The sequence below is a fragment of the Uloborus diversus genome, chromosome 9 (assembly GCF_026930045.1).
Source record: "Uloborus diversus isolate 005 chromosome 9, Udiv.v.3.1, whole genome shotgun sequence".
NCBI classification, from domain to species: Eukaryota; Metazoa; Arthropoda; class Arachnida; order Araneae; family Uloboridae; genus Uloborus; species Uloborus diversus.
The window spans coordinates 39,584,421-39,611,561 of NC_072739.1; the positions used below are offsets into that span (position 1 = coordinate 39,584,421).

At 36.7% G+C, this 27,141-nt stretch overlaps 1 protein-coding gene across 1 annotated transcript in view; it reads left to right on the plus strand.

Annotated features, from left to right (window-relative positions):
* Nucleotides 1-24,311, plus strand: part of LOC129230168 (keratin-associated protein 16-1-like) — a 41,469-nt gene extending 17,158 nt beyond the window's left edge. The window contains exons 4-7 of the mRNA XM_054864569.1: nucleotides 3,487-3,672; nucleotides 10,402-10,494; nucleotides 19,122-19,238; nucleotides 24,283-24,311. Coding sequence (XP_054720544.1) covers nucleotides 3,487-3,672; nucleotides 10,402-10,494; nucleotides 19,122-19,238; nucleotides 24,283-24,311 — 425 coding nt within the window. The remainder of the gene's footprint in view (nucleotides 1-3,486; nucleotides 3,673-10,401; nucleotides 10,495-19,121; nucleotides 19,239-24,282) is intronic.
* Nucleotides 24,312-27,141: the final 2,830 nt, after the last annotated feature.

Below are 27,141 nucleotides of genomic sequence, written 5' to 3' on the forward strand. Positions count from 1 at the left end.
CCACGATCTCCAGCATAGAAGACGTAGCTTCTACCACAGAGCCGCGGAGGCCCCCAGTCTCGATATTAGTTACCAAAAGTAAAATCAGATGCTCTTCTCCAAACATTTTGCGAATTTGACGTTCTAAAATTAACTCTCTAGGCTTTGTTTGGTAACGAAAGGAAAAATAAGGGGTGGGAGGTTAGAAATTCCCCCTAAAAATCTTTTTTGAATATAAAGTCAGAATCGAGTTTTTTCGTAAGAAGGGCTCGAGGATTCTCATACGGAAATTTTTAAAAGCGAAGTTTTAAGCTATCTTTGGTGACGTTGGGGCGTTCTGCGGTTAAGGAGGGCATTCCGGAATCCTTTCTTGGAAGTTCGTCGAAATTTAAGTTTTAAAAGTGCGATTTGAAGCTATCTTTCAAGACGTTAAGTTAGAGAGAGGGAGGAGACTTAGAGATATCCCTCGGTCTCCCCTCTTCCCTCAGTCTTAGAGATAACCCTCGATATCCCTCAGATAGATTTGAAGCTCAAGACGTTAAGTTAGAGAGGGGGAGGAAACTTAGAGATATCCCTCGGAAGTTTACCAAAATTGAGCATCTTTAATGTGCATTTTCAGATTATCTTTGGAAGAAATGTTATAAAATGGGGCCGGGACTCTCCTCGGAAAGTTTATGAGATTAATTTAGGATTAATTCGCAGGGGCTGACCCTAGAGCTTTTTTGTCATTGAAGCTTTAAAAATACAATTTTAGGCTTATGTAGTGACACGTTAGAAGGGTTTACGTTGAAGTGCACACAACCTTAAATCACGTATGTCTGCTTTCCCTATAAAATTTTTCGAAATTGAAGGCTCAGGAACGTATTTTTACGATATGTGTGGAGACGTTAGGAAATGGGGGAGGTTCCTGAGGCTTTCCTAGGAAACTTTTTTTTGACATTGAGGCTTTAGAAACGTGAAGAGGTAGGAATGAGAGATAAAGGAGCTCTCCCTCTTAAGTCTTAAGTCTTTTTTTTTTTATCTGTCCCATTTCAGATTCATAGTTTATCGTTGTCTACACTTGCTTTCCCTTATACGATTCTGAGATGAAAGTAGCGATTATTTGCGGCAGACTTACGAAATCTCTTGCCAATTCAGAGTACGGTTGTCTTTTTAGATTGGGAGAACCATCCATGATATTGTCCTCTCATATGTGTTGTCCTAAATGGGCATCCAACAATTTTCGAGGCTGCAAAGTCCAGCTATTTGAGTTCCTCCTGTCTCTCTCTCTAGTAAGTTGTGTCTTTCTCCCAAGTGTTTCTATTATCATCTTGGCTATTAGGCTATTAAATAGTTTTACCTTTATTTCGCCTCCAGCCTTGTCTAGTGCTCAGAGGAGTCAGACTGCAATGAGGAAGTCCTGGATTCGAATCCTGGCTCGGTCATGGATGTACTTTCTTTCTTCTGTCCTTTTCCTTCCTTTGTGTGAATGTGTTGTTATGCTGTGAATGGTTGCCTACCCTATGAACGGGTCCTTATGGCTTGTGTGTACTGTGGAAGTCGGACGTCCCACTAAATTATGGTATGGTAGTTGGAAAAGTGAAGCAGCGCACCCCAAATTTCCAGCCGAGCTGGCACAAGACAACTACAACAGTAACCTTTATTTCGCCATGGAATGGACGGATATAACAGCTGATCGACGACTGAAATAATATCATGTGTAGCATCTATTTCAGTTCTGAAAAACTCTGCCCGTTTTACTTCATCTACAATTTATATTCATTACACATTACATTCATCTTACTATCTCAGAGCCAAACTAACGTTAGTCACATAATCGCTACTTTACAGGCGAGAGGGAAAACATTTGCATGGTGCATACAAAGGATGGGACGCGTGCTCTTTTAACACTGGTAAATAATTACAAAGGATTTTTTTTTTCAGAATTACGTGGAATTTGAAGGGCAAAAACTTAAATATTTTTTTAAATGATACAGTACTGGCTAGAATGGATGACTCACTTGTTTTTTCCCATTCATACTAACGTATTGGCGCCAGATGTTTGTTTTGGCCGACTGTTAAAGTGATTGTGTTCTTGTCTGACATTTGGTTAGTTTGTTAGATGTGTTCGCCGTGTATTGACGCATAAATTTTTGCAGAAGGGTAAAATAATATCAAAATGCCCAGTAGAAAAATTTTACGCGAAATGCATGCACAAGTAAAGATTCTGGGCGAAGAAGGTAAAAGTGCTTGGGGAAATGTTACCCGATTACAATTGGCACAAAAGACAGTTTCCAAGTCGATAAGTAATTTTAAAACGGAAATTATGGATATTCAAAGCCAAAAGGTCGTCACAAGAGCACAAGCAAGCGCATTGATGATTCCATAATTTTGGCCCCGAAGAAGTCACCCAGAAAATCAGAGGAAGCAATCCAAGCTGGTTTACCAAAAGATAATAATTTCCCTAGCCAAAGAACAATCTGCAGGAGGCTATTCAATGCCAATTTAAAGTCTTACAAGCCTACTAAGAAGCCTAAGTTGTCTTTCAAAAACATTGCTGACCGACTGAAATTTTGTAAAAATTATCAGGGGTTAACTGAGCAATGGAAACATGCGAAGTTTTCTGACGAGATTTAAGTATCGCAGTTTTATGCATTTTATAGAAACATACGGCGACCTCCCAATAAAAGATACTGTCAACTCTGCAGTATTCCCACCGTTAAAAATGCTGCAAAACTCATGATCTGAGGAGCCATTTGTGCCAAGGGAAGATGTGAATTGTGGTTCATGCCTGAAGGCATATCAATTAATTAATGGAACTGTTTATCTCGATCTACTGAAAGAGAAGTTACCAACGTTTATGAATATCAACCAGTGCACACACTTCCAACATGATGGAGCACCTTGCCACCAGACTGAATCTGTTACTACAATATTACAAAAAAGGGTTTTCCGATCATCTTTGAGCTGTGGCCAAGAAGTTTCCCAGATCTAAACCCAATCGAGAACTGCTGGGTAATTTTAAAGCGCAAAGTTGCTGAGCGTAACCCCACCTCACTTTTGGACTTAAGAGAAACTATAAAACAAGTACGGATTACAGAAATTACACCAGACTATTGCGAAAAATTATGTATTTCAATGCCTAATCGTATCCAAGCTGTATTGAAAAAAAAAAGGTTTCCACACCAAATATTGAACCTTTTCTCAGTTATTTATGTATAATGTGCTTATATAACTAAAATTAATCATTCCCATTAAATAAACATTTAGTAAAATGCTATTATTCTTGTGCATTCATAAACATTAGTTTTTTGTGGTGAGTCATCCATTCTGGCCAGTACTGTACATTTTTCATATGGCAAGGTTGGAAAAAAGGAGAGAGTTTCTTTCTTGTACCGAGCGATACACATTATATTTTTGCATTGGAGAAATCTAAGTGTTATTGTTGCAACGAGACTTACCATTCTATCGCACCTTGATGTTGCGAGGCACAACTAAACGTGAAGAAATTTTTTCTTTTTATTACAGATCCTCAAAGCATTCAGTGCGCCCCCGTCGAATGCGGACCGTTGTGTCACGTGGCTTACTTTGGAAGTGGTTGCCCAACTTGCATTTGTGACCCGTTGTGCTCGACCCCACACTGCAATCCTGGATGTCGCCTGAAATACGACCCGCAAGCTGGTCCATGTCCTCACTGCGAATGCCCACCCAAAGGTATCAGCTACATTTTCTTCGATTATGAACTTTAACCGGTTGTTCTTGAAGCGATGATGCCCTGAATGTATTTCTAAAAATCGTAAAGTGTGACTCAATATTATTGGCGCTCGGTGGAAGTGCAGATCATCGAACTTCGAGGAGGGCAGCGAAAGCGATGAGCAAATCAAGACTTCCACAATATGGTCCCGGGGTTGCCCACCCCATCTAAGAGCAAAGTCGCGCCCTCCCTCTTTAATAACATAAAGACCCCAAAAAAACAAGCGAAAAAAGCCCCCAAAGGAGAGAAATACCCTTCAGAACACCCCCCTAAAAATTTCAATGGCGCAATCTACGCTATGACCTCCCTCCTCCCAGGGGGCACCCCTGATGGTCCTGAGTCATTTTCAGAATATAAGTACAGATACTGTCCTGTAATAAAAAAGATTATTGTACTCAAAATAAGTTATTTAAAACTGACTGCAAATGTACTTTTCTTTAGGGTACACATACAACATACAACTGTATCACCACAAAAATTGGAGAGCTTTCAAAAATTCATGTTTTTACGGATTTCTTGAGAGATAAAGGACTAATTGTTCTGTAATTTTGGTCACATAAAAATTATGCCCCAGCTGGTATTTTCCAATAAAAAGAAAATCTCCTATACATTTCGGGGATCGGCAACAAATGGAAGAAAACAAAAACGTTTTTTGATCATGCTTCATCGTAAGTAGATAGGAATAAGAAAGCCTGTTGTGTACAACTATTTTACGAACTTTCAAGAAAGTGCTACTGATAAGCATGAAGATATAAACATTTCTTTCGAAACTGCTAATTTTATTTGAAGGTTTTTGGTTCATAACATGCACATTTTGCCATCAAACCTTAACAAACTGTCAGACAACTTGATAATATATACAAGAGTTAGTAATATACAAGTATGAGATTAAAATTTGATGAAATATGAACTTTTAACGTAATTAAGTTTTCACTGCGCATGTGCGAAAGATCGCAATTATAACCTTTTTAATTAAAAACACAAGTAGATTCCTCAACTCACATCACACCACATAACACCCGAGGGTTCCCTGTTCCTATCACAGTAGTGACTTGCCCAGATTAGGGACCTCCTCAACTCACAAAAAAAAAAAAGTCCAGTTCAATATCTTGAAAATTTAGAAAGATATCAGCGATGGATAGTCGACGAATCATGAGTGATTTATTCGCAAATAATCTGTTTTAATGATATGAATCACACTGAACAATTGCAGGTAAATGTTGCAAATTTCTGAACGACCCCTAACAATTGATCTCGAGCTGGTGTCAATTCTAAAAACTGCTGCTCTTACCCACCTTCTTTCAAGTATTTATTCAGAGTTTCATCGAAAAAACCCCATTGAAATAGGATTAAATTTGAGCCCTTTACGAATTGCCGCCCGGAGGAATACCGGTGGCTTGCTCCATAGGCGCCCATATGCAAACTTTTAAGGGGGAGGAATCAGATATTTTCCCGATGGAAACCGATATCTGTACAGATTAGAGTTATTAAAATTTGACATTTTTAATAACTTATTCATTAATGGCTGGAGAAGTAATGTTTTTACATTTTTGCAAAGAAAAAAGTACTGAAAGCAAGGAAGCTCTAATTTCTAAGGGGGAAGGGGGTTCGAGCCCCCACTTGCCCCATCCCTTATATGGGCACCCATGGCTTGCTCCCTCTTAGATCTGCCAGTAGGCATCACACATTTTAGTTAAAAAATACTTTTGTCTGTCTATCACGGAGGTTCTCAAAGTGGATGCCACGGCACACTGGAGTGCCGCAAGAATTGGCAAGCAGTACCACGAAGTGTCCGGTATGCATATAAACAACCTTTACTCTGCTAGAGACCATGTAAAAATTTGGCTACCGCTTGAAAGCATCATCCGTCTTCTGTATAGCTTGTTTTGCACGCTCTAATTATTGTTTCATTTCGTAACAAAACATGTTTTCTAGACCTTATTCGAGCAGAGGGGGATAATTTAAAATATTCAATCGTGAATTCAGAACTTCCACGGAATGAAATTTGTTCAATACGTTGGATGGGGAAAAGACATCGCAGACACATTTGCGTCGACTGCCCAATCAGGAGTCCCGAAACTATTATAAGGTCTCTAGCTGAGTAAAGGTTGTTTATATGCGTCCGGCATTTGTGGCAATCTTCTCCAGAGCTTGAAATGCTTATTAAAGAAACATGTATACCAATACAGCAACAACGTAGACTTTACTAGAAAAGAAAGTGTTCACGTTTTGTTTCCCAAACATTCGGTTTGTGAACCTTTCCTAAGTTTCCGAGTGACAGAAGAATCACTCAATAGAACATGTAACGAGCAATGGTTGATCATCTTTCAATAAGATTCGGTACCTCCCATTATATTACAGACGCTCCCCCCCCCCCCATTTTCTCAATAACGAGCTTTCTAGTCGTTGGATTGGACGGAATTCCGATGACGACTATCACCTACGCTTTCTTCCGTGGCCACCGAGCTCTCCGGACCTAACTCCACGCGATTCCTTTATGGTGTTACACCAAAGTTTGTGAGCTCGTGCCCAAGGTGCTGATTTGCAAGATTATCAACAAGGATATCACTTTCTTCCGTGGCCACTGAGCTCTCCAGACCTAACTCCACGCGATTTTTTATGGTGTTACATCTAAGATCGGGAGCTTGTGCCCAAGGTACTGATTTGCAAGATTTACGCCAAAAGACCAAAACCGTATTTTCTAACATTGATCGTGGTATGTTGCAGTGAGTGAAACAAAAATTAGACTTTAGACTTGGTATCTGCCGCAATATGAACAGTCCATATACCGAGCCTTTCGGGGACAAATTTCGTACAGTACTCTCCAGTAAAGTCAGCTTTGTTGCTGTATTCACAACATATTTCTTTCAATAAAGCTTCCAAGCCCCGCGTGGAATTCGATATGTAACATGCATGAGCGTGCACGGAAATTTTGAGGCCCGTCATAAATGACTTTTCCGGGCCCCCTCCATATTGTTTAACTCTATATTTCACGTCTTGTGTAAAAAATATTAGTCCCCCTTCAATCTCGTGCCCGTGCCAACCAGTGATGTTCCCATCAATTTTTCTGAGGGTATACTCCGGGTAATCCATTACGCACAATATGTGTGCGATCACATACATAATATGTCATAATACAAAAACTTTTGAAGCTTGAGGGTATACGCTATATCTCTAAAACATTTTCGAGAGTATACAGCGTATATATGGAGTATACCCTATGGGAACACCACTGTGGCCAACAGGTGTCCCTTCTCCTCCCTTCCCCGTGTGCAAACCCCTGTGTATATGTAGATAGTAGAGATAAACTAGGGTGCTATGAAAGGAATCTAATTCATTAAAGGGAGCGGCATATCGGAAAAGTATGAGAACCCCTGGTCTGTCCAATATAGCAGAACATGTGACAAATGGAGAAAAAGAGGCAAGTTGGAGTTCGATAGATTTTGAAAGAGGGAGAAGGGTCAAATATCTCTATATTAAAAAATAAACTAACGTCAAAGAAATGGTGAAAGGATTTCTGTGTCGCGCCTGCGTACAGGCCTTGAAATTTGGTACAACGTTACTTAAAGCGTTGGGAGGTTTGCACCTGGGATTAAATTTTTAAATTTCGAATTATTATTATTATCATTATTATTTTGTAATTATTTTTTCAAGCTAAAATTTCATACATTGACTAGAGGGTGTTTTAGAGGTGAAAATTTTCTCACATCCATTAACATCCTACGTCATTCGAAAGAGCTTTTTCTGCATCAGATTGAGTTTATTCCAATTTTCTCAATTAATTAAAAACAACAGATATAAGGGTTTCTAATTTAGCAAAAGCCCTAGACTCAACTCCTTCCAAGCATGAAGCTAAAATGTTAAATAATACTAGAGACTATGTATTTGAAAACGACTTTTCAAACGTACAAAACGGCCATTTTGCTATCCTTAGGGACCATCCATTTACTTAAAGCGCCGAGGGTTTGCACCTGGGGTTTTATTTTCTAAATTTCGAATTAATTTTTTGTAATTATTTTTTTGAGCTGAAATTTCATGTACATTGACTAGAGGGTAATGTAGAGGTGAACATTTTCTCACATCCCTTAACATCCTACGTCATTCGAAAGAGCTTTTTCTTCTGCATCAGATGAAGCTTGTTCCAAGTTTCTCAATTAATTAGAACAGCAGATATAAGTGTTTCTAATTTAGCGAAAGTCCTCATCATCAACTCATTTCAATCCCGGAGCTAAAGAGTTGAATAATACTAGAGACCACGAATTTGAAAACGATTTTTCAAACGTACAAATCGGCCATTCTGCTATCCTTAGGGGGCCTTAAGCTGTGAAATTTGGTACAAGTTAACTCGGACACTGGGCGAGGGGTACTCTTTTAAGCGTTTCTTTAAAAATAATTTTGTAACACGTATTTTTATCAAATTCTTTTAGTGAATTCGAATTGGAGTGGGATTTTAATATATTACCAAACTTAATGATCTCTTTACTGAATCTCTTATTTTCTACGGGAAGTGGAGTGCGATTCCTATTTTGTTCTAATCATAACGTGTATTTTAATCTGATTCTTCTTAAGAGACGATTTAAATCTTTGCGGACCGCATAAGACTACGCAGTAATCGTTGGTAGCAAGCAGTGGGCGGAGCCCCCTAATATTGAAATAATAATAATAATAATTCTCATATAAATAATAGCCGATGATCGAGTAACCCGTTTGTTTCAACAATGAAACTCGCGCCACCGCATGATAATTTGATAATTTTGGTAATGTTTTTTAACATGCAGGGAAAGGCTTTATCGTGACAAGGCAGAACTCGATCCGGTAACTTAATTGTTTTACTGGTAAGACTGTGTCATTTCAGGGGAATGAAGAAACAACAATCGTCAACAATAAACGCTACTTACTGGAGTTTAGGGTTAATTCACTGGAGTTAGGGTTAAAACAGGCAATAGCTGAGTTCAAATGTAGAAGCAAATTTTCACCCGTCATACCTTGTGTGTGACGGGAGGTTTTCTAGTAATAATAATAATAATAATAACGGCATCATTATTGGACTGACACTAAGAGTGCACTAAAAAGATTGGGAAGGCTGCAACCTGCAATATCATTTTCTTTCTCTTTAGATTTAGGCCCCATTATATGCTTGCCCGTGCAATGTCCATCTGGCTGTCGAATTGATTTCACCACAAGACAATGTCCAAGCTGCTCATGTGACAACCCGATGGGAGGTAATGCTATTTCAAAGAAAAAAAAATCATAGTGAAAAAACAACCATTTTTACAGTTTGACCATGGATGTTATGGAATTGGCAAACGTCCAGTTAAGACGAGTCTGTCTGAATGAAGAGGAAAATTTAAAAACTTAAAACTCGTGTTCCGCTCATTTGAATGAAACTCTGCTTAATTCAGAGGCTAACATACTATTGAGAAGACATTAGATAGACACTCTAAAACTGTTAGGCCTGTATGGTCCGTTCAATGGTTAATATCGCAAGCCAGATCGTAAAAACGAACTGTCAACTGACAATAACTTTAACAAGATCGATTTTGAAAAAGCTTTTGAGGTGCCTCAATGGAAATGCATATTGCATAATAGCGCCCCATTCCAATGATTCGACAGTGTCATTTTCAGTTTCAGCGATTTTTGGATTTTGGACTGACAGCAAATAGTGCGTAGTTTTATTTATTTATTTATTTATTTTTACTGAGAAATCACGATTGCTAATTGTTTCCATTTCACCGTCCTTGATGTTTGGTTCCTCTTTTCAACCCCACCGTCCTCTGCATGCGCGGCTTCTCCTGGTCGGTGGCGTCCCTGTCCTACACACTCGCACGCTCATACACATACACACTTACACACACGCCAATGTGCATACACACAGGTCTACGCACACACACAAGCCTACACATACACAACTGTACACACGTAACCGCCCAAGGGGAAGGACAGGAGCCGTTTCTAGTGAATCAACGCTCAAACAAGTTGGAACATAACGATGGTCAAGAACCAAACGAAGTCTAGTTACACGTTAAATTAGTTTATTCGTTTCACACACTGAATTCCTATAATTACATAACTCTGATACAAAGAAGAATTCCAGAGAAACTCACCCCCTGCTGCCAGCCAGCGTCGGTTGGCCCCCAGCATCTCCAACGTCGGTCCTTCTGCCACCTCTCATCTCCCGACCCCTCGGAGTTGCTCTGTGTTCATGAGGAAGATTTCATAGCTCACCTTTCTCGCCCTTTCGCTTTGGAGGGATGTCTTCATGACATCCCTCCCCACCACGAAAAAAGTGTTCAGTTGGACTGGCTGGCATGCAGGGACAAGATTAAGTCCTGTGTTAATTGATGTTAAGTTAGTATCCAAACACTAGAGTTTGTGGCAGAAAATGGGTAGGTTGAGACGTGTTTCACGGTTTCAAATTCGAGATCGCCTGGACAATACTTGTCTTGTATCAGTGAAAATTCTCAAAAAACCCGGTGATGAGCAGAGGCGTGATGCGCAGGGCTACGTCGGTCGTGATTGCTGCTTCATATATCGCTGAGGTAAGCTGGACACCGTAGACTTCACTGACAAGGACCAGGGACCCCAGAGTTGAAAAGAGAATTATTTTAAAAACTTTAACTTTAGAAATTGATAAGAAATATTGCTGTCTTGTTCACTATTCTAACGCATATTATGTGTCTTTAAAACAGGGATCCAGTGCTCCATACCCGTTTGCGCTCCCTGCGCGGTCAACTTCGGCTCGAAACCTTGTCCAAGTTGCGATTGCTCTGGAATCGGAACTGGTTTGTATAATTTTTCTTTTTATTTTCTATCGTCAACTCGTGATATCTCGAAGCCTTATAACCAGGGCTGTGGAGCCGGAGTCGGACTGATTTAGGGGTAAAGGATTCGGAGTCGGAGTCGTTAGAAAGCATGTTGACTCCGACTCCGGGCTTCTTTTTACTTCCTTTTACAATAACGGAAGTATTGTAACCGCGAAAAAAATTTGACTCAAATATCGGCCTTAATTTCCATTTTGCTCACCCCCGAATGAATGCTGAGCTTTTTTTTTTTTGACCCGACCACACGTGGATATACGCCTTGGAACGTATAGACACCCGAAATATCTATTTTGACGATCCCCGAGTTGATTACAACGAGTTTTCTCGTGACATCCGTATGTACGTATGTATGTGCGTATTTATTAAATCCTTAAAGTAAATGAGGGCGGCCTTTTGTTTTAATTTGTAGTTAGAGCAGCATTGAAAGATTACATATTCGTTGGCGTCAATGTTATTATTTCCGAGATACTTATTTCCGATTATATTGTACCTCAAATTCAGGCTAGGGTAATAGCACCAGTAACAGACTAGTGTCCAGTAACAGACAGTCCTAAGTTTGGGTTTAAATAATAAGAATTTTAAGCGGGTAAAACCGATGTTGCTGTGGCCCATGAGTACGGCGCAACCATCTAGTGTCATCAGAGTAAATTTTATGAGCCAGTTAGTATTTAAAGGCAAGGATGGGAAGCGTATGATCAGCCACCACGAGGTCTGCCGATGTTTCGTGTTCATTTGAATTTAATAAGGCTTTAGATCTAAAAATAAAGAACTTCTGCACATTTTAAAGAGAAAAGGGAAATTCTGTCCTTTCCTCATTTTATCTGTTGCTGGGTATCATCAGAATTGTCGGTGTCTGTTTACTGGGGGTCACATGCTTTTTCGAAATTGAGCAAATAAAAATAGAATTAACTAATTCAAAGGATCTAGAAGAAGACAAACGTTATATGAGATGTAGTTTCATGAGAGAAAAATAGTTTAAAAAGTCTAAATACATTAAAATGCTCAGAAAATTGAGTTAACATGAGAGCGATGTCGTAAGTATGTCTGTTACTGGTGTCGTTACCCTAATTCAAATTAAAAAATCAATGAAAGCAATGACGAAAAATTGTGAAGAATTTGAAACTGAAATAACATCAACCTACTACTCAATGTCGTTTGATATGCAGGAAAACTTAAAAAAAAAAAAAAACGTTTGAAGTGCCCTTCTCAGTCAAAATTATTACCACGTAATGATAATTCTCTAGTATTATATTTTCATCCATATTTTTAATGTCTTTTAATTCTTAAATTTAATTATTTTATTTCTATTTAACACAAACTGCCAAATGGCAACACGTAATTAAAAAAAGTGAAAAAGACGCACGAGATCGTGTTCCACGAATTTGGTCTTGAGAAAATAAAAATGACGACTTCTTGAAGTATATGTGATGTAAATAAAGTTTTGTCGATTTTTATAAAATAATGGAGTCAAATTCTTATACAAAATTAGGGTGTTGTTATAAACCTTCACAACACTCTCAGTGGTGACCCACGTTTTGGACAAGAAAAAAAGGAAAAGAAAAAGAAGACGGACAATGCTTTATTCTATGGTATGCTCTTCACTTAAAGTCATTCACTTGAAGGGAAATGCTCTGGCCTAAATTTTATTTTCGTGTAAAGATAAATTTTATCTTTGGCTAATTTTTCTTTGTTTTAATTTAATTGCATTTGTTTATTTTACTTGTAAATTCTCAGTTAAATTTTAAAATGTCGGTAGAAAGTTTAGATAATGTTGAATTTACCAATAATACTGTACAAAGTGACTCAGTTTTGAGAGTTGCAACCAGATTACCTCCACTATGGAAAAGTAATATAACAGTTTGGTTTATTCAAGTGGAGGCTAGTTTCAATGTTTCACGTATAACAAATGATGAGACGAAGTATAACTACTTGTTATCCGCCATTGACGCAGATACACTTAGCTCTGTTTCGGATTTAATTATAGCTCCTCCAGAGGGAAATAAATATCAAGCTTTAAAAGATAGATTAGTTAAAGAGTTTTCCGATTCGCAATCAAGCCAAATACGGAAACTTTTGTGTGAACTTACATTAGGTGATAAAAAACCATCTGTTTTACTTCGGCAAATGAAAGAACTTTCACGAAATTCAATTACTGACGAATTTTTAAAAACCATTTGGTTAGAGCGTTTGCCAACACATATTCAAGCCATTTTATCAGCATCAACTTCAGAGTTGACTGAACTGTCCATTTTAGCTGATAAAATTCATGAAATAAAAATGGAGCCATCAGTTTGCAAAATTTCAGAAACACTAAAACATAGTGAACAAACGACGCAAATATCAAATTTGCAAAATCAAATTGAGCATTTAACCATACGAGTTTCTGAACTAACTAAAATGGTATCAAAACGTTCATTTTCAAGAGGTCGTAGTAATCATAGATATAGGTCCCAATCTAGGAGTAGACGAGTTCCAACACCCTCAGATAATCAAAATACATCTGAGTTTTGTTTTTATCATAAAAAATTCGGCGATAAAGCATTTAAATGTCGCCAACCATGCAGTTATGATGCAGTTCAAAAAAAACTTGCCATAGCTGCTATGTCTAATAACGATATTTACCCTGACATAGCAGCACATAAACAGTGTAGATTACACATAATGGATAAAAGTACGGGATTAAATTTTTTGGTTGATAGTGGCAGTGATATTTCTTGCATTCCTGCCCATTTTTCATTCAAAGCAAAAACTCCCATCACTTACGTGTATGCTGCGAACGATTCAAAAATAGCTGTGTACGACCACAAGGTGTTAAATATCAACAAGGGATTGCGTAGAATATATCAGTGGCCATTTGTTGTAGCAAATGTTTCTTGCCCAATTCTAGGAGCAGATTTTTTACAAAATTTTTCACTACTAGTAGATTTAAAGAAGTCGAGATTAATTGATTCAGTCACTGGTTTGACAACGAAGGGAGAGTTAACTAAAACTCAATATAGTGGAATTAAATTAGTCTCGGATAATATGGTGTACAAAGAATTATTTAAAGATTTTCCCGAGTTATTGAATCCTATCCAAAATTTCAAAAAACCAGTCAGTCACGATACTGTCCATTATATAGAAACAAAAGGACCGCCTTTATTTTCTAAGCCCCGACGTTTACATCCAAAGGTATTAATCGAAGTTAAAAAAGAATTTCAATACCTTATGGATCAAGGAATATGCCGTCCTTCAAAATCTCCTTGGGCTTCTCCTATTCACGTGGTACCAAAAGCGGATGGATCTTACCGTATTTGTGGTGATTATCGAAGGTTAAATTCGGTCACTGTGCCTGACCGTTACCCTGTGCCACACATACACGATGTAACGAACATTTTACACGGCAAGAAAATTTTCTCTAAACTCGATATTGTTAGGGCATATTTTCACATTCCAGTTTTCAAAGATGATATTCAAAAAACTGCAGTTACCACACCGTTTGGTAGTTTTGAGTTCTCATATTTAAATTTCGGTTTAAAATGTGCAGCAAATACGTTCCAAAGATTTATTAACGAGGCACTTTCAAATGTAGACTTCGCTGTTGCTTATTTAGACGACATACTAATTTTTTCCGAAAATGAAACGGAACACTTAGAACACATGAAAATTGTATTAGGTAGGCTTGCCAAATATGGTTTAAATGTGAATATTTCCAAAAGTGTTTTTGCTCAAACTGAAGTATCATTTTTAGGACATGATATTTCTTTTGAAGGAATTAAACCTTTAAAATCAAAAGTTGAAACCATTCAAAATTATCCTAAGCCAAAAACAATATCAGAGCTTCGACGATTCATTGGATTAATAAATTATTTTAGAAGATTTGTTAAACATGCAGCAAGACTGCTTACCCCTTTAACAGATCAAATTAGAGGATGTAAAAAGAATGATAGCACTCCTATTGAATGGTCTCCAATTTTGAATGACGCATTTGAGAAAGCTAAATAAAGTTTGATTGGCGCTGCATTGGTCTTTCCCTCGCAGGATGGGCAATTAGCATTATACACTGATGCTAGTGATTTCTCCATTGGTTCAACCTTAAGTCTGCAGACTGAAGAAGGGTTGAAACCAATAGCATTTTTTTCAAAAAAACTGAATACTGCTCAGTTAAAATACTCGGTTTTTGATAGGGAATTATTAGCCATTTATGAATCAGTAAAATATTTTCGACATTTCATCGAGGCGAAAGAATGTATAATATACACTGATCACAAACCAATAAAATTTGCTTTTCAAAAGAAACGAGATACCTACACAAATAGGCAAAGTAGATGGTTATCCTTTATCTCTGAGTTTACAACTGACATTGAATATTTACAAGGTAGCTCAAATGAAGCAGCCGATGCCCTTTCTCGAATAAGTACAATTAAATTTCCTACTTCGCTAGATTACGCTAAGTTAGGTGTCAAGGCCGTATCCAGAAATTTTTTTCGGGAGGGGCCCGGATTAGCACATTGCCCTAACACACACACACACATATAGTATATATAGACACACCAAACGCATAAAAATGTTAACATAGAAGACTTTTTTTCTCGATTTTTAATGATTACACTGTTTGGCTGTTGTTATTTTAATTTCTTATTATTTTTCTTATTCACCTTGTAGTAGTAAGGATAACAGGAGAGTGTCGCTTTAAGTCGGATGTAGAACATCCATAATTTCAGGGGGTCCGGGGGTTTTTCCCTCGAGAAATTTTTGAAAAAAAATCTATATTTTGAGCCTTATATTAGGTAATTGAGACTACAAAAATATGAAAAAAAAAGACTGAATACTGAATTCGGCATTAAATAAAAGCAAGACAAGAAACATATCAGTCACAAAAATGATCTTGAAAATTATGCTACAAAAACGCGAGAATCGTGATTTTTGCATTTTTTACTCAAGATGTATCAAGGAGCTGAATTTGGCACATCTTGGTAACAAGATACTCGCCTAATCGGAAACTAGGGTCCAAGCCTTTGGGGAGTTCCCGGCTCGAAATCAGTACAGTGTAAGTTTTATAAGAGTTTGGGGCCGTGGTAGCCTGATCGGTAAGGCATTGGACTCGGGGCCGGAGGGCCTCGGGTTCGTCCCCGCTGGTCGAAGACCCACCGTCGTCATTAAAGGGGAGTGGGCGACGTTAAATATGCTCGTGGTCTCAATGTCCTCCAAGTGAAACGATACCTCTGGGGGGGTGCTAGTACCAGGTAGCTATTAGCTCTTGGACTAGTTCTAAATTCTCATTAACTGTTCGATCCGGTGATGGTGCTGCCATCTATCGGTATATAAAATAATGGAGGCAAGGCACTTAGTATGCAGTCCTCGACATAAATGCAGTTGTAGTCAGTTGTGACTCTTGAATAGAATAGATTGAATTATAAGAGTTTTAGGGGAAGGAGGGCAGGGTCGTGCACAGAGGGGAGAAGGGACACCTGTTGGCCCGGGCCCGAGCTTAAATGGGGCCCATTATTTTTATACCTAGGGCTGAAAATATGGGTAAACAATATGGAGGGGGCCCAAAAAAAGCATTTGTGACAGCCCCAAAATTTCTGTGCACGCCTCTGGAGGAGGAAGTGCACAAAAGTCAGTTCGGTAGACTTGAAAAGTCTATCCTGGTGTCCTGCCTTGACCCTGGACTGCCCTGAATTGAATTGGGAAAGAGAGCAGGAACTCCTAATGAAAGGTCTAAATTTCAAGTGTGCCTTGCAGCTAATGAGAACTAGAACTGTTTTTTCTGTATTTCTTCAAAATATTATAAATTTTGAATAATAGCAAAATTAAGAATTAAAAAAATATATTATTTTCCTTTTCTGGCAATAGGAATTTAGAAAAAAGAAAAAAAAACCTTCTTCTGTTTTACGGTACAAAATATTTCGGGTTTCGGGGGGGGGGCCCGGGCCCGTCAGGCCCCCCCTCTGGATACGGCCTTGTTAGGTGTTGAACAAAAATCTGACTTAGAACTTAAATCTGCTTTAGAAAATAAGGAATCTAATTTAGTATTAAAATTACTTACTATGCCTGATTCAAAAACTGAAATATTTTGTGATATTTCTACAGGAAAAGCACGACCTTTTCTAATAAAAAGTTTTCGTAAACAAGTTTTTTTAAACCTACATAATTTAACACACCCAGGTATGAAAGGTTCGACTAAGCTTATTAAGCAGAGATTTGTTTGGCCTTCAATGGCTACGGATATCAAAGTATGGGTTAAAGAGTGTTTAAACTGCCAAAGATCAAAGGTTTTCAGGCACACTAAAACTGAAGAAGGAAAATTTGATATTAACACATCTAGGTTTGCCCATATACACATTGATCTAATAGGACCACTACCAGAATCTGAAGGAAAGAATTACTGCTTAACGGTAATTGATAGGGCAACGCGATGGCCAGAAGCATATTCTATTTGTGATATGACAGCACCAACTGTCGCTAAGACGTTGATGTCTGAATGGATTTCAAGATTTGGTTGTCCAGAAAAAATTACATCAGATCAAGGTCGTCAATTTGAGTCTGAGCTATTTCGACAATTAACTCGATTCATTGGTGCCGAAAAGATAAGAACTTCACCATACCATCCTCAATCAAATGGTCTTATTGAGAACTGGCATCGACCATTAAAATGTGCTTTAAAAGCTCGACGAAATGAAAAATGGACCGAAGTTCTTCCCACCATACTCCTAGGATTCCGTGCAGCAATTAAAACGGATCTGAATGTTTCACCAGCCGAACTTGTTTATGGAACTTCACTTCGACTTCCAGGAGATTTTTTTCGATGAACATTCGGTTATAAAAAGCCCTGAAACTGTGATACAGAAGCTAAGAGATATATTTCACGATTTTGCTCCTTCACCGACAAAATCACATTCTAATATTAAGCCTTTCGTATCACAAGACTTAAAAACTTGCACCCATGTTTTTATCAGAAATGATGGGGTGCGGAAAAGTCTTCAGCCGCCATACAATGGACCTTATGCAGTCATCAAGCGCGGCGTGAAAGTGTTCAAAGTAATGATAAAAGGCAAAAATGTCACTGTGTCTGTAGACAGGCTAAAACCAGCATTTCTGTCTGCTGACAAGGACAATGTTAACCAACCAAAAGAAGAAATGCGTAAAAAAGATGAAGAAACTTCATATAGGACAAAATATGGACGAACAGTTCACTTCCCAAAGAATTATGGACATGTCATTCGTGGTTAATGCGTGACTTTCGGCAACGCATTTATTATCATCATTACTGGGAAGGGGGTACTGAAGTGCCCTTCTCAGTCAAATTTATTACCACGTAATGATAATTCTCTAGTATTATATTTTCATCCATATTTTTAATGTCTTTTAATTCTTAAATTTAATTATTTTATTTCTATTTAACACAAACTGCCGAATGGCAACACGTAATTAAAAAAAGTGAAAAAGACGCACGAGATCGTGTTCCACGAATTTGGTCTTGAGAAAATAAAAATGACGACTTCTTGAAGTATATGTGATGTAAATAAAGTTTTGTCGATTTTTATAAAATAATGGAGTCAAATTCTTATACAAAATTAGGGTGTTGTTATAAACCTTCACAACACTCTCACGTTTTTTGAACCCAGAGGTGTAGATGACGATGTTTTGGCCAATGAACATCCCTCAAAAGATATCAATAGCGCAAGATAGAGACAATAAGACATTTCAAAGGAATTCGCCAAATTATTTCACACTATAGATAAATTGAAAACAAGCTAAAGCAAATATATGAGTCATTTAATGATTTTTTCCACGAATCCGTTTTTACGAGCACTCGTATATATAACGAGCAAATATCGTGGTCCCGTCTCTCTCGCTATAAACGAGTTCAACTGTATAACTCGAAAGTTTAAGTTGGTCTGTTGGGATTTCGAGTTATAGAGGAATGACTGCCTTATCAGGGTTGTAGAGTCAGAGTCGGAGTGATATTGGAATAAAGGAGTCGGAGTCGGGAGTCACAGGTTTAATGTTTCAAGATTTGGAGTCGAAGCTGGACTTTACCTCCGAACTCCTTAGCCCTGTGCCTTATCATTAACTTAGATATACCGGGCGATCCAAACGTCAGGAGCAACTTCGAAAATGAATAATTTGAATACGAATAAAGATGAAAAGATGCTGTTTGCACTAAACGAATGGAAAAGAAGCCAGATTTTGTCTGGCAACAAACCAAAAATAGTTCTGTTGGCGACCAACAGATGGCGCTGTTGGATTTCTGATCTAGAATCATGCGAAGCAACAAATAATATAAAAAGCAGCATGGTAGTCGAAGCTAATGTGCATCGAAATGCTGTCCATAGTTGAGAAAGCCCGTTTAGTTAAACTATATCATAAGAATTATGGAGAAATGAAAAGCTACAGCGCCATCTGATGAAAACAGAATTTTTTTTTTTTTTTTTTTTTGCCACATAAAACCCGGCTTATTTTCAATTCGTTCAGTGCAACCCGCATCTTTTCGTCTTCATTCGTTTTCGAATTATTCATTTTTAAAGTTGGTCCCGACTTTTGGATCAGCCTGTATTTCAATCGAAGAAACTGCAACTAATAAAATATATTTTCCGTTACAGGTTTTGATCCTTTAATACACGGAGTTCAATGCACTCCACCGCAATGTGACGAACCAGAATGCAAAATTGATTATACCGGAATTCCTTGTCCAGACTGTGTATGTGACGGTAACAAAGGTAAAGTTCTACCACCGAATATCTTTGAAATTTTGAGAAAAATGAGTTAAGCATTTGGAAGAAATTGATCTTTTGACTTCCCCGAAACTTTTACTTCAAGCTTTTTAGTTTATTTTTGACGGAATGAAAGTGTTCTTTAAAGCATTTTTACGCATCATCATGTCATATGTTGACAATTCTGTACCTCAGAGCCAGACTAACATAAGTCATATAATCTTTACTTCACAGGAAAGCTGAAAAACGGTCGTTTGGTGCATACAAAGGACGGGACTCGAGCTCTTTTAACACTGGTTAAATTTTTACAAAGGATTATTATTCTTACTATTTCTTTCTTTTTTTTTTTTTTTTTTTTGACTTCTTTTTACAAAAAAAGGAAGTACGGTCGAGTTCTGACTTACGCGAGGGATGCGTTCCAAGACCCCTCGCGTAAGTCGAAATTTCGCGTTGTGGGAAAGGGTATGTGTAAAAACTTTTATAAACATAACCAATCATTTTAGACACTTGTAAACACCACCTTAAACAGTTAAAAACCTTTTCTTAACTATACATTACTGTTTCTTTCATAAAAAACTGAATTTTTATTTGTATTAAAAAAAAAACCACTTTTTATTCGACATAAAATACTGCTACGATGCACAAAAACAATGATCAATGGGAAAGAAAGACATAAAATAAACCAGTACCGTACGTACAACATGGAAACAAATACCCTATAGTTGTACTGTACAGTTGATTCAGTAATGATATTTCTAACTTAAAATAAAAAAAATTTGAAAAAAAAAAAAAATAGAACCGACTTCAAAATTGCTCTAAAAAGTGAAAAATAATTTTATTCTTTAAACACCATCGATAATACTTTTAAACATAATTTTTGAAGTTGGCGCAAAAACGATCGATAAAATCATTCACAGCCATAACTCAACTACAAGTATAAATTTAACCACGTCCAGTTTCTTCACTACCACATGCATTACGCATTGATGACAGCATATTTGAGTAACGATATAAATGTTTCGTTCCTAAGTTTGGATGATTTTTTGATAAAAATATGAACGAAGCATGGTTACAATGGATTTTACTTTATGTTTTTGCGCCAACTTCAAAAATTATGTTTAAAAGTATTATCGATGGTGTTTAAAGAATAAAATTATTTTTCACTTTTTAGAGCAATTTTGAAGTCGGTTCTATTTTTTTTTTCAAAATTTTTTTATTTCATTCTTTTTAGTGTAAATGTAGATATTTCAGTAAAAGTAAGAAGTTACCTAGTAAGAAGTGCGGCTCTATATCTCTGTATTTCTTTAGAAAAGCCTTTATTCAAAATCATCATTACAATTACTATTAATGTTACAGTTATTTGGCACCAAACTTTTATGACAATGGGTTTCATATTGTCGCGTAGAGATGAAGATAGCGAAGACAATGTGAAAGTCAAATGAAGCGAATACTCGTTAGTCTCAACTCGAGATCTTTATTCAGAACCACGAATGAACGTTACATCTCCTTATATGCAACTTGAAAAAGTACTGGAACTTTCCTGACTTGAAAAGATACAGAAATTAATAGAACATTCGAGAAAATACGGGAAACAGTAGAAACGAAATTTTAGTAAAATTCACTTTATCTTAGTCGGGATTTTAACCCCGGTCGCTCGTGTAGGAGACGAGAATTCTACCACTGAACCACCGTTATCCACGGATGCCAGGTGCGAACTTCGCTACAATATCATTTTAATCATTTAATAGGGAAATTTACTGTTTTTTGCTCATAACTTTTTTTTCTAAAAAACAAATATGGTCAAACAAAGTAATGGGACCTAAGTTGAGCGATCCTCTATCCATTAAAAAAAGAATCATCAAAATCGGTTCACTAGGTGAGACGCTATGAGTGGACAAACAAAAAAAAAAAACATACATACGGTATGAACTGATAACCGCCTCCTTTTTGAAGTCGGTTAAAAAGTGAAAATGATGATGATTTATGCTGCGTGATCAAACCGTTATTCCAATATACATTTTAAATACAGTTGCTTCATTGGTTCTTTTATAAAGTTTCCATCTATGGCATTACCCCTCTTAGTCGGGGGGCTACGGGGGAAGAAACTGCATTTTTGTGATAAAATTTTGAAACTTGGCATGTTTGTAGACATTATATATACAAATATTTTAGGAAGGGGAGGCATTCCAAAGTCCCCCCCCCAAAAACCCCCCTAGCGGCCATTTTTGGTCCAAAACCAAAAATGGCGATTTTATTTTTTTTTAAATTTATTTTAATTTTTTAAATCATTGATTGTATCACTCCATAGATGTTAATTATATTTTTTACCGTTTAAAACTCCATTAAACGTCTAATTTGAGAAATAACTTCAAAAAAGTGTTTTTTTTTTAAACTCGATATTTTTAAACTATAAATTCTCAGACGTGAATTTTCCACCCTCATAACATAATTACTGGTTTCTGAATTTAAATATACATTTAATTAGGGTTGTATCAAAGTAGGGTTCCAGTTATCCGAACTCTAATTGCCCGAATTGTCCAATTATCCGACCATGATGCACCTCGTTTTTTATGACTGAGCGCGTATAATTGAAACTATTTCGAAAGGGTATAAGAGAATAAGGACTTGAAGGAAAATGGGTGAAATTAATGTCAAGACAACACATTTCTAATAGAAGCAAATTTAAAATTTGAATTCTAAATTCCTTCTTATTACTATTATTACTGTTGTTGCTGTTGTTAATTCTCCGTTACCCGATTGATCACTAGTAAGCTTTTACTCATTTTATGAGAAAAAAACATACCTATAGTGTATATAATAAAATGTCTCTAACTACTTCTTACAAAAAGATTCACATCGGTGCAATGAAGACACTTGACAGAGAAGTTTTTATAACTTAAAAATCTGAGAAAGAAAGCACCATCTCCCAATGTTCAAATTTTGGAGCACCGTATTAAAGCTGAGGCTTTTGATGTTAATGTTGAAGAGATCACAGCTTTCAACGAACTTTAATATTTTTACTGAAATTTTGAAGGAGTTGATTCTGTGTTTTCATTTTCGCATTTTATCGCTATACTAAACGATGTACATATACTTTTTAGTAACTATGCTCGATGGTAACCAGTTTTCGTAAAAGATCTTCTTTAATCCACAAACCTTCCAGACGTACACAAAGGCATCAAAGAAGGAATGTTTGTTGTAAAAAAAAAACAATGAACGTTCTGCAATTAAATTGGACCATGCTTACAAGCAAAACAATGCGGTGGTGAAAGGAAACGGGGATGTAAATGGTCTATCACAAATCCAACTGCGTTAAGAAGATGGACGTTGGTTGGTCTTAAAGTTACCGATTAAGTTACACATTTTGAAAAGTTACACCTCGAATCGTTTAAAGAAACGCTGTATACGCGCAATGAAGAAATGTTAAGTTTCCAAAGCCTGTTGTCAAGAGAGGTTTTGATGAGTCAGGCATGGAGCCAAAATAGCTGAACATGGAAATCCATTTTTAAAAACATCGAAAGACTTGTACTCATTAGAGACGAATATAGCAGTAGAGAAAGAATACGTGGATCTACTCATGAAAATTGGTCAAGTTGGGAGAAAAACAGTTACATCAAATTCATAGAGAAAAGAATCGTGACTCAAAAGGCACTTCATATTTACGGGTAGAAAAAAAAAAATTTTTTAGTCTTTCATTTTTACAGAAAAACCAGTAAATATGTTTAAACTGTAAATACTGCAATGGAAAATGCTATGTATCTGTGTAAATTACTAGTAAATTCAAATGTTTTAAATTACCGTCTGTATAATCATTGCACGTATCACTTACTCAGATCTTTTTGTAGTTTTAATTGTAATTTTTGTAATAGTGAGTTATATTTCAATAAATAATAATTTTATTAATAATAACAATATTGTTGGCTTTATTAACATAGCACAATTTCTTATTGCAGTAATTAATGTTAGACCTCTTACATCGTTTAAGACATAGAACAAATGCTTCAAATCGTCTAATGAGAAAAGAAAAAACTTAAAATTTGTTTTAAAGCTTTTAAAAGTAAGTTTTGGAGTTCTATAAACAAAATATACGTGCCCCCCCCTCCTCCCCTCATTTTGTTAGTGCAAATAGGAATGTGAGTGAAACTTCCAAAAAATTACGAAAAAAGTGTTTGAAGTTCTCTCTTTTTTTTTTTTGCCGATAATGAAAATTGATTTCGTTTTAACTAATCAAGATATTTTATTCATTCTTAAATAACAATTCAAATGTTTGTTTCAAGTTTTGAAAAATTACTAGCTTTGTTGATGATTCTTTATTTTTAGTTTTATTCTTAGTTTTGTAATCAGTTTTTATCAGTAAATTTTAAAACATATGTTCGGATTTTCTAATGTTTCGGATTTCGGGGGTTCGGATTACTGGGTTCTACTATGAATGAATTGATTTTTTTAAACATAGAGCTTTAAAATGCATAAAAAGAAACATTTTTCAAACAACCCCTTCAGAAATGTTAAAGGCTTTAGTTAGTTTAAGTTTCGTTTAAAAAAATCGAAGTTTTTGAAATTATTATGTAAATTAGGAGATTAAGACATATTTTGATGGCTTTTCACCCTTTAGTAAGCACAATAGAACTCACAAAAGAAGATACAGTGGGTGTTTTACTAAAAATAAAAAGTAAAAGTTGTTTTGTATTTTTGACCAAAAATGGCCGCCAGGGGGGGGGGGTTGGGGGAGATTTTAAAATGCCTCCCCTTCTGAAAATGTTTGTAAGGACATTGTCTACATGCATGCCAAGTTTCATGCTTTTATCACAAAATGCAGTTTTCGGCTATATTTTCTACCATAGCCCCTCTACTATCTTCCTGGTTTGTTTAATTTACAATAAAGAGCAGCTTCCATTTTCATAATTTTTGCATTTTACTTAGATACTATTACTCGGTGAACTTTTATGGATTTCCTTTTCTTGACTTTTATTTGTACGTATGGAAGATTCACTTATACCGTCATACCTAATTGTTGTGCTACCCTATGAAGCATTTTTTGGTTCAGCTTCAGGTTTTCGAGAAGCTTCACCTTTTCTTTAATTTCCAGAAACATTCTTTTTTTCTTTCTATCTTCACCAACTTTAGATGAAACAGCGCTCTCAGGTGTCGTTATATTTCGTTAACTTTCGCATTTAGAATGAAAAAAAATAATGGAAAATGAGAAGTTGTTATTTGTATAAGCAATAAAAGACTAGTACGGTGTGGGTACTTCTGCTCTCAGTGATGCTAAAGGGATGAAGGTCCATTCTCGAAAGAAACTTACACACCGTTGTTCCCTGCCGAAAATTTTCATGTTGTGGGTGAGGAATTCGCGCTAGCTCAAAAATACTTTCCTGTTGAAAAAACCGACTTGTAGCCATTTCGCGTAAGTCGGATCGCGTTGTAACGGAAGTCGACTGTATTGTATTCGCGAAAAAAATTTCACTCAAAAATCGACCTTAATTTCCATTTTACTCACCCCCGAATGAATGTTGAGGTTTTTTTTTTTTTTTTTTTCGACTCGACCACACGTGGATAAGGGCCTAAAAACGTATAGACACGCGAAATATCCATTTTCACGATTTCCGAGTTAATTACAACGAGTTTTCTCATGACGTCTGTATGTACGTATGTGTGTGCATATGTGTGTAAGTGTGTATGTATCTCGCCTAACTCAAGAACGGTATGTCCTAGAAAGTTGAAATTTGGTACGTAGACTCCTAGTGAGGTCTAATTGTTCACCTCCTCTTTTGGTTGCATTCGGGTGTTTCTAAATGGATCTTTTGCCCTTTTTTGGGGGGAAGTCATTGTTAATTTCGATGTAAACTCAAGTGGTGTTGTAATTTGGCGAACACTTGGCGATATATCGCCGTTTTGTCTCCAACTTGGCGATTTTTTAAAAAAATTTCTTATTTTATTTGATTTCAATTTGGCCTCTGTTGGTGATATTTAGAGAGCAAACTATTGAATCACATTAAAACTCCCAGTAATGGGGAAATGACATTAAAAGGAAGTCACACATGTGAAGCACACATCAGCTCGTTTGATTACCTTTACACAGCTCGGTACGGAATAGGATTCTACACTACATTTAATGCACTAATAAACAGAAAATCTCAATTTTTGGACTTACGCTTGTCTCGCTCTGAGGTACAGACTTTTAATTAATGTTTTTATTAAAATTAAGCAGTAGGTCAAACGAAATTTGGAAACGGAGATAAGGTAACATTTTTTTAGTCAAATGTAATTCCTAAAAACATAAATAAAGTAAAATATTAAGATATAACTAAAATTTTAAACTAAAGTTCAACTCCAGGGTTACTGTTGCACTAATCGCCCTATAATTGCTCCAAGTATGTTCTATTCTTGGTTCATTGCACGAGTTTTATGAAAAACACGGACTCTACTGTTAGGCATGCAATAAAAATTTAAAGATTTCCATAAACAATATATTGAAGCATCCAGTAGAAAGTCGCCTGTCAAGGTATGACGGATGAAAATTGCTCCTCTTCTTTGACATTTTCACGAAGCAATTGCCTGCTTGGTGATATTTTGATAGTTGAAATTTGAACCCTAACTCCAGTGGATGAACCCTAAGCTCCAGTAGATAGCGTTCATAGTTGACCGCTGTCCTCTTTTTCATTCTTCATTCGCCTAAAATGACCCAGTCTTACCAGTAAAACAGTTAAGTTACCGATCGAGTTCAGCCTTGTCCCAATAAAGCCTTTCCCTGCATTACCAAACACATTATCAAATTATCTTGCCGTGGCGCGAGTTTCATTGTTGAAACACGCGCGTTACTAGATCATTGGCTATTACTGTCTGACCACGGATTGTATGGAAACGCAAATATCTGGTTTACTCGGGGAAATGGACGCATCTATTATTTTCAAAGCTGTCAGAATCTACAGAAGTATATTAGCCTCTAAATTAAGCAGAGTCTCATTCAAGTGAGCGGAACACGAGAATCAAATTTTTATTTTTCCTCCTCATTCAGATGGACTCGTCTTGGCTGGACGTTTGCCAATTCCATACAATCCGTGGTCAAACAGTATATATATGAGGGTTTCATTTGCTCAGTAACGGACGAATATCATAAGATTCAGTCGTATTGTCATGGATGATATGGAATTGGCAAACGTCCAGTTAAGACTAGTCTATCTGGTTGAGGGATGGGGTAGAGAATAAAAATTTGATGCGTGTTCTTCGTCATTTTAATCTGACTTTGCTAGGATCACAGACATCTGCAAAAGCTACCCGTCCCTAAAAACCAATAGATGCGTCCATTTCCACCTGTAAGCCAGATCTTCTCCTTTATATCGTATCTGTGGTCAGACTGTATGTCCGTTACTAAGGGGCCATTCATTAATTGCATTAGGGTCCCGAGAGTGAGAGGGGGGTTGGAAAAATTTCTACATACACTTACTTTGGGGGCGGGGGTCAAACCCAATTCTTACGTAATGTCTTCCAAGTCGGTATTTTACATTAGAAATTGCGCGGTCAAGGAAATTATATTCCATGATACACTACCTTTTCGTTTTCTGTACTACTAATGATTAAAAAAAGGTTGTTGTAATGAGAAATCAATAGTTTATTTTTTTCTTTCAAACTTAAAATGGTTGTTTCTTACAAAGTTTGAACAATATACTGTACAACTGTATAATCTAGTTATCAATTTCTATGTCTATCCAATTAACCTTTATAAGGCTTCAAAATGCAGAATTTTATATCCATTTTGCAAAATTTCCTCCGGAGGAGAAACCCCCGGCCCCCTAAAATTGGGGATATTCTATTTCCCACTTAAAAGGGAGAAATGCGTCACTCTCTTGATAACAGCTCATGAAAACACACATTGATGAAAACGACATACAAAAAAATAAAGCATGCACTT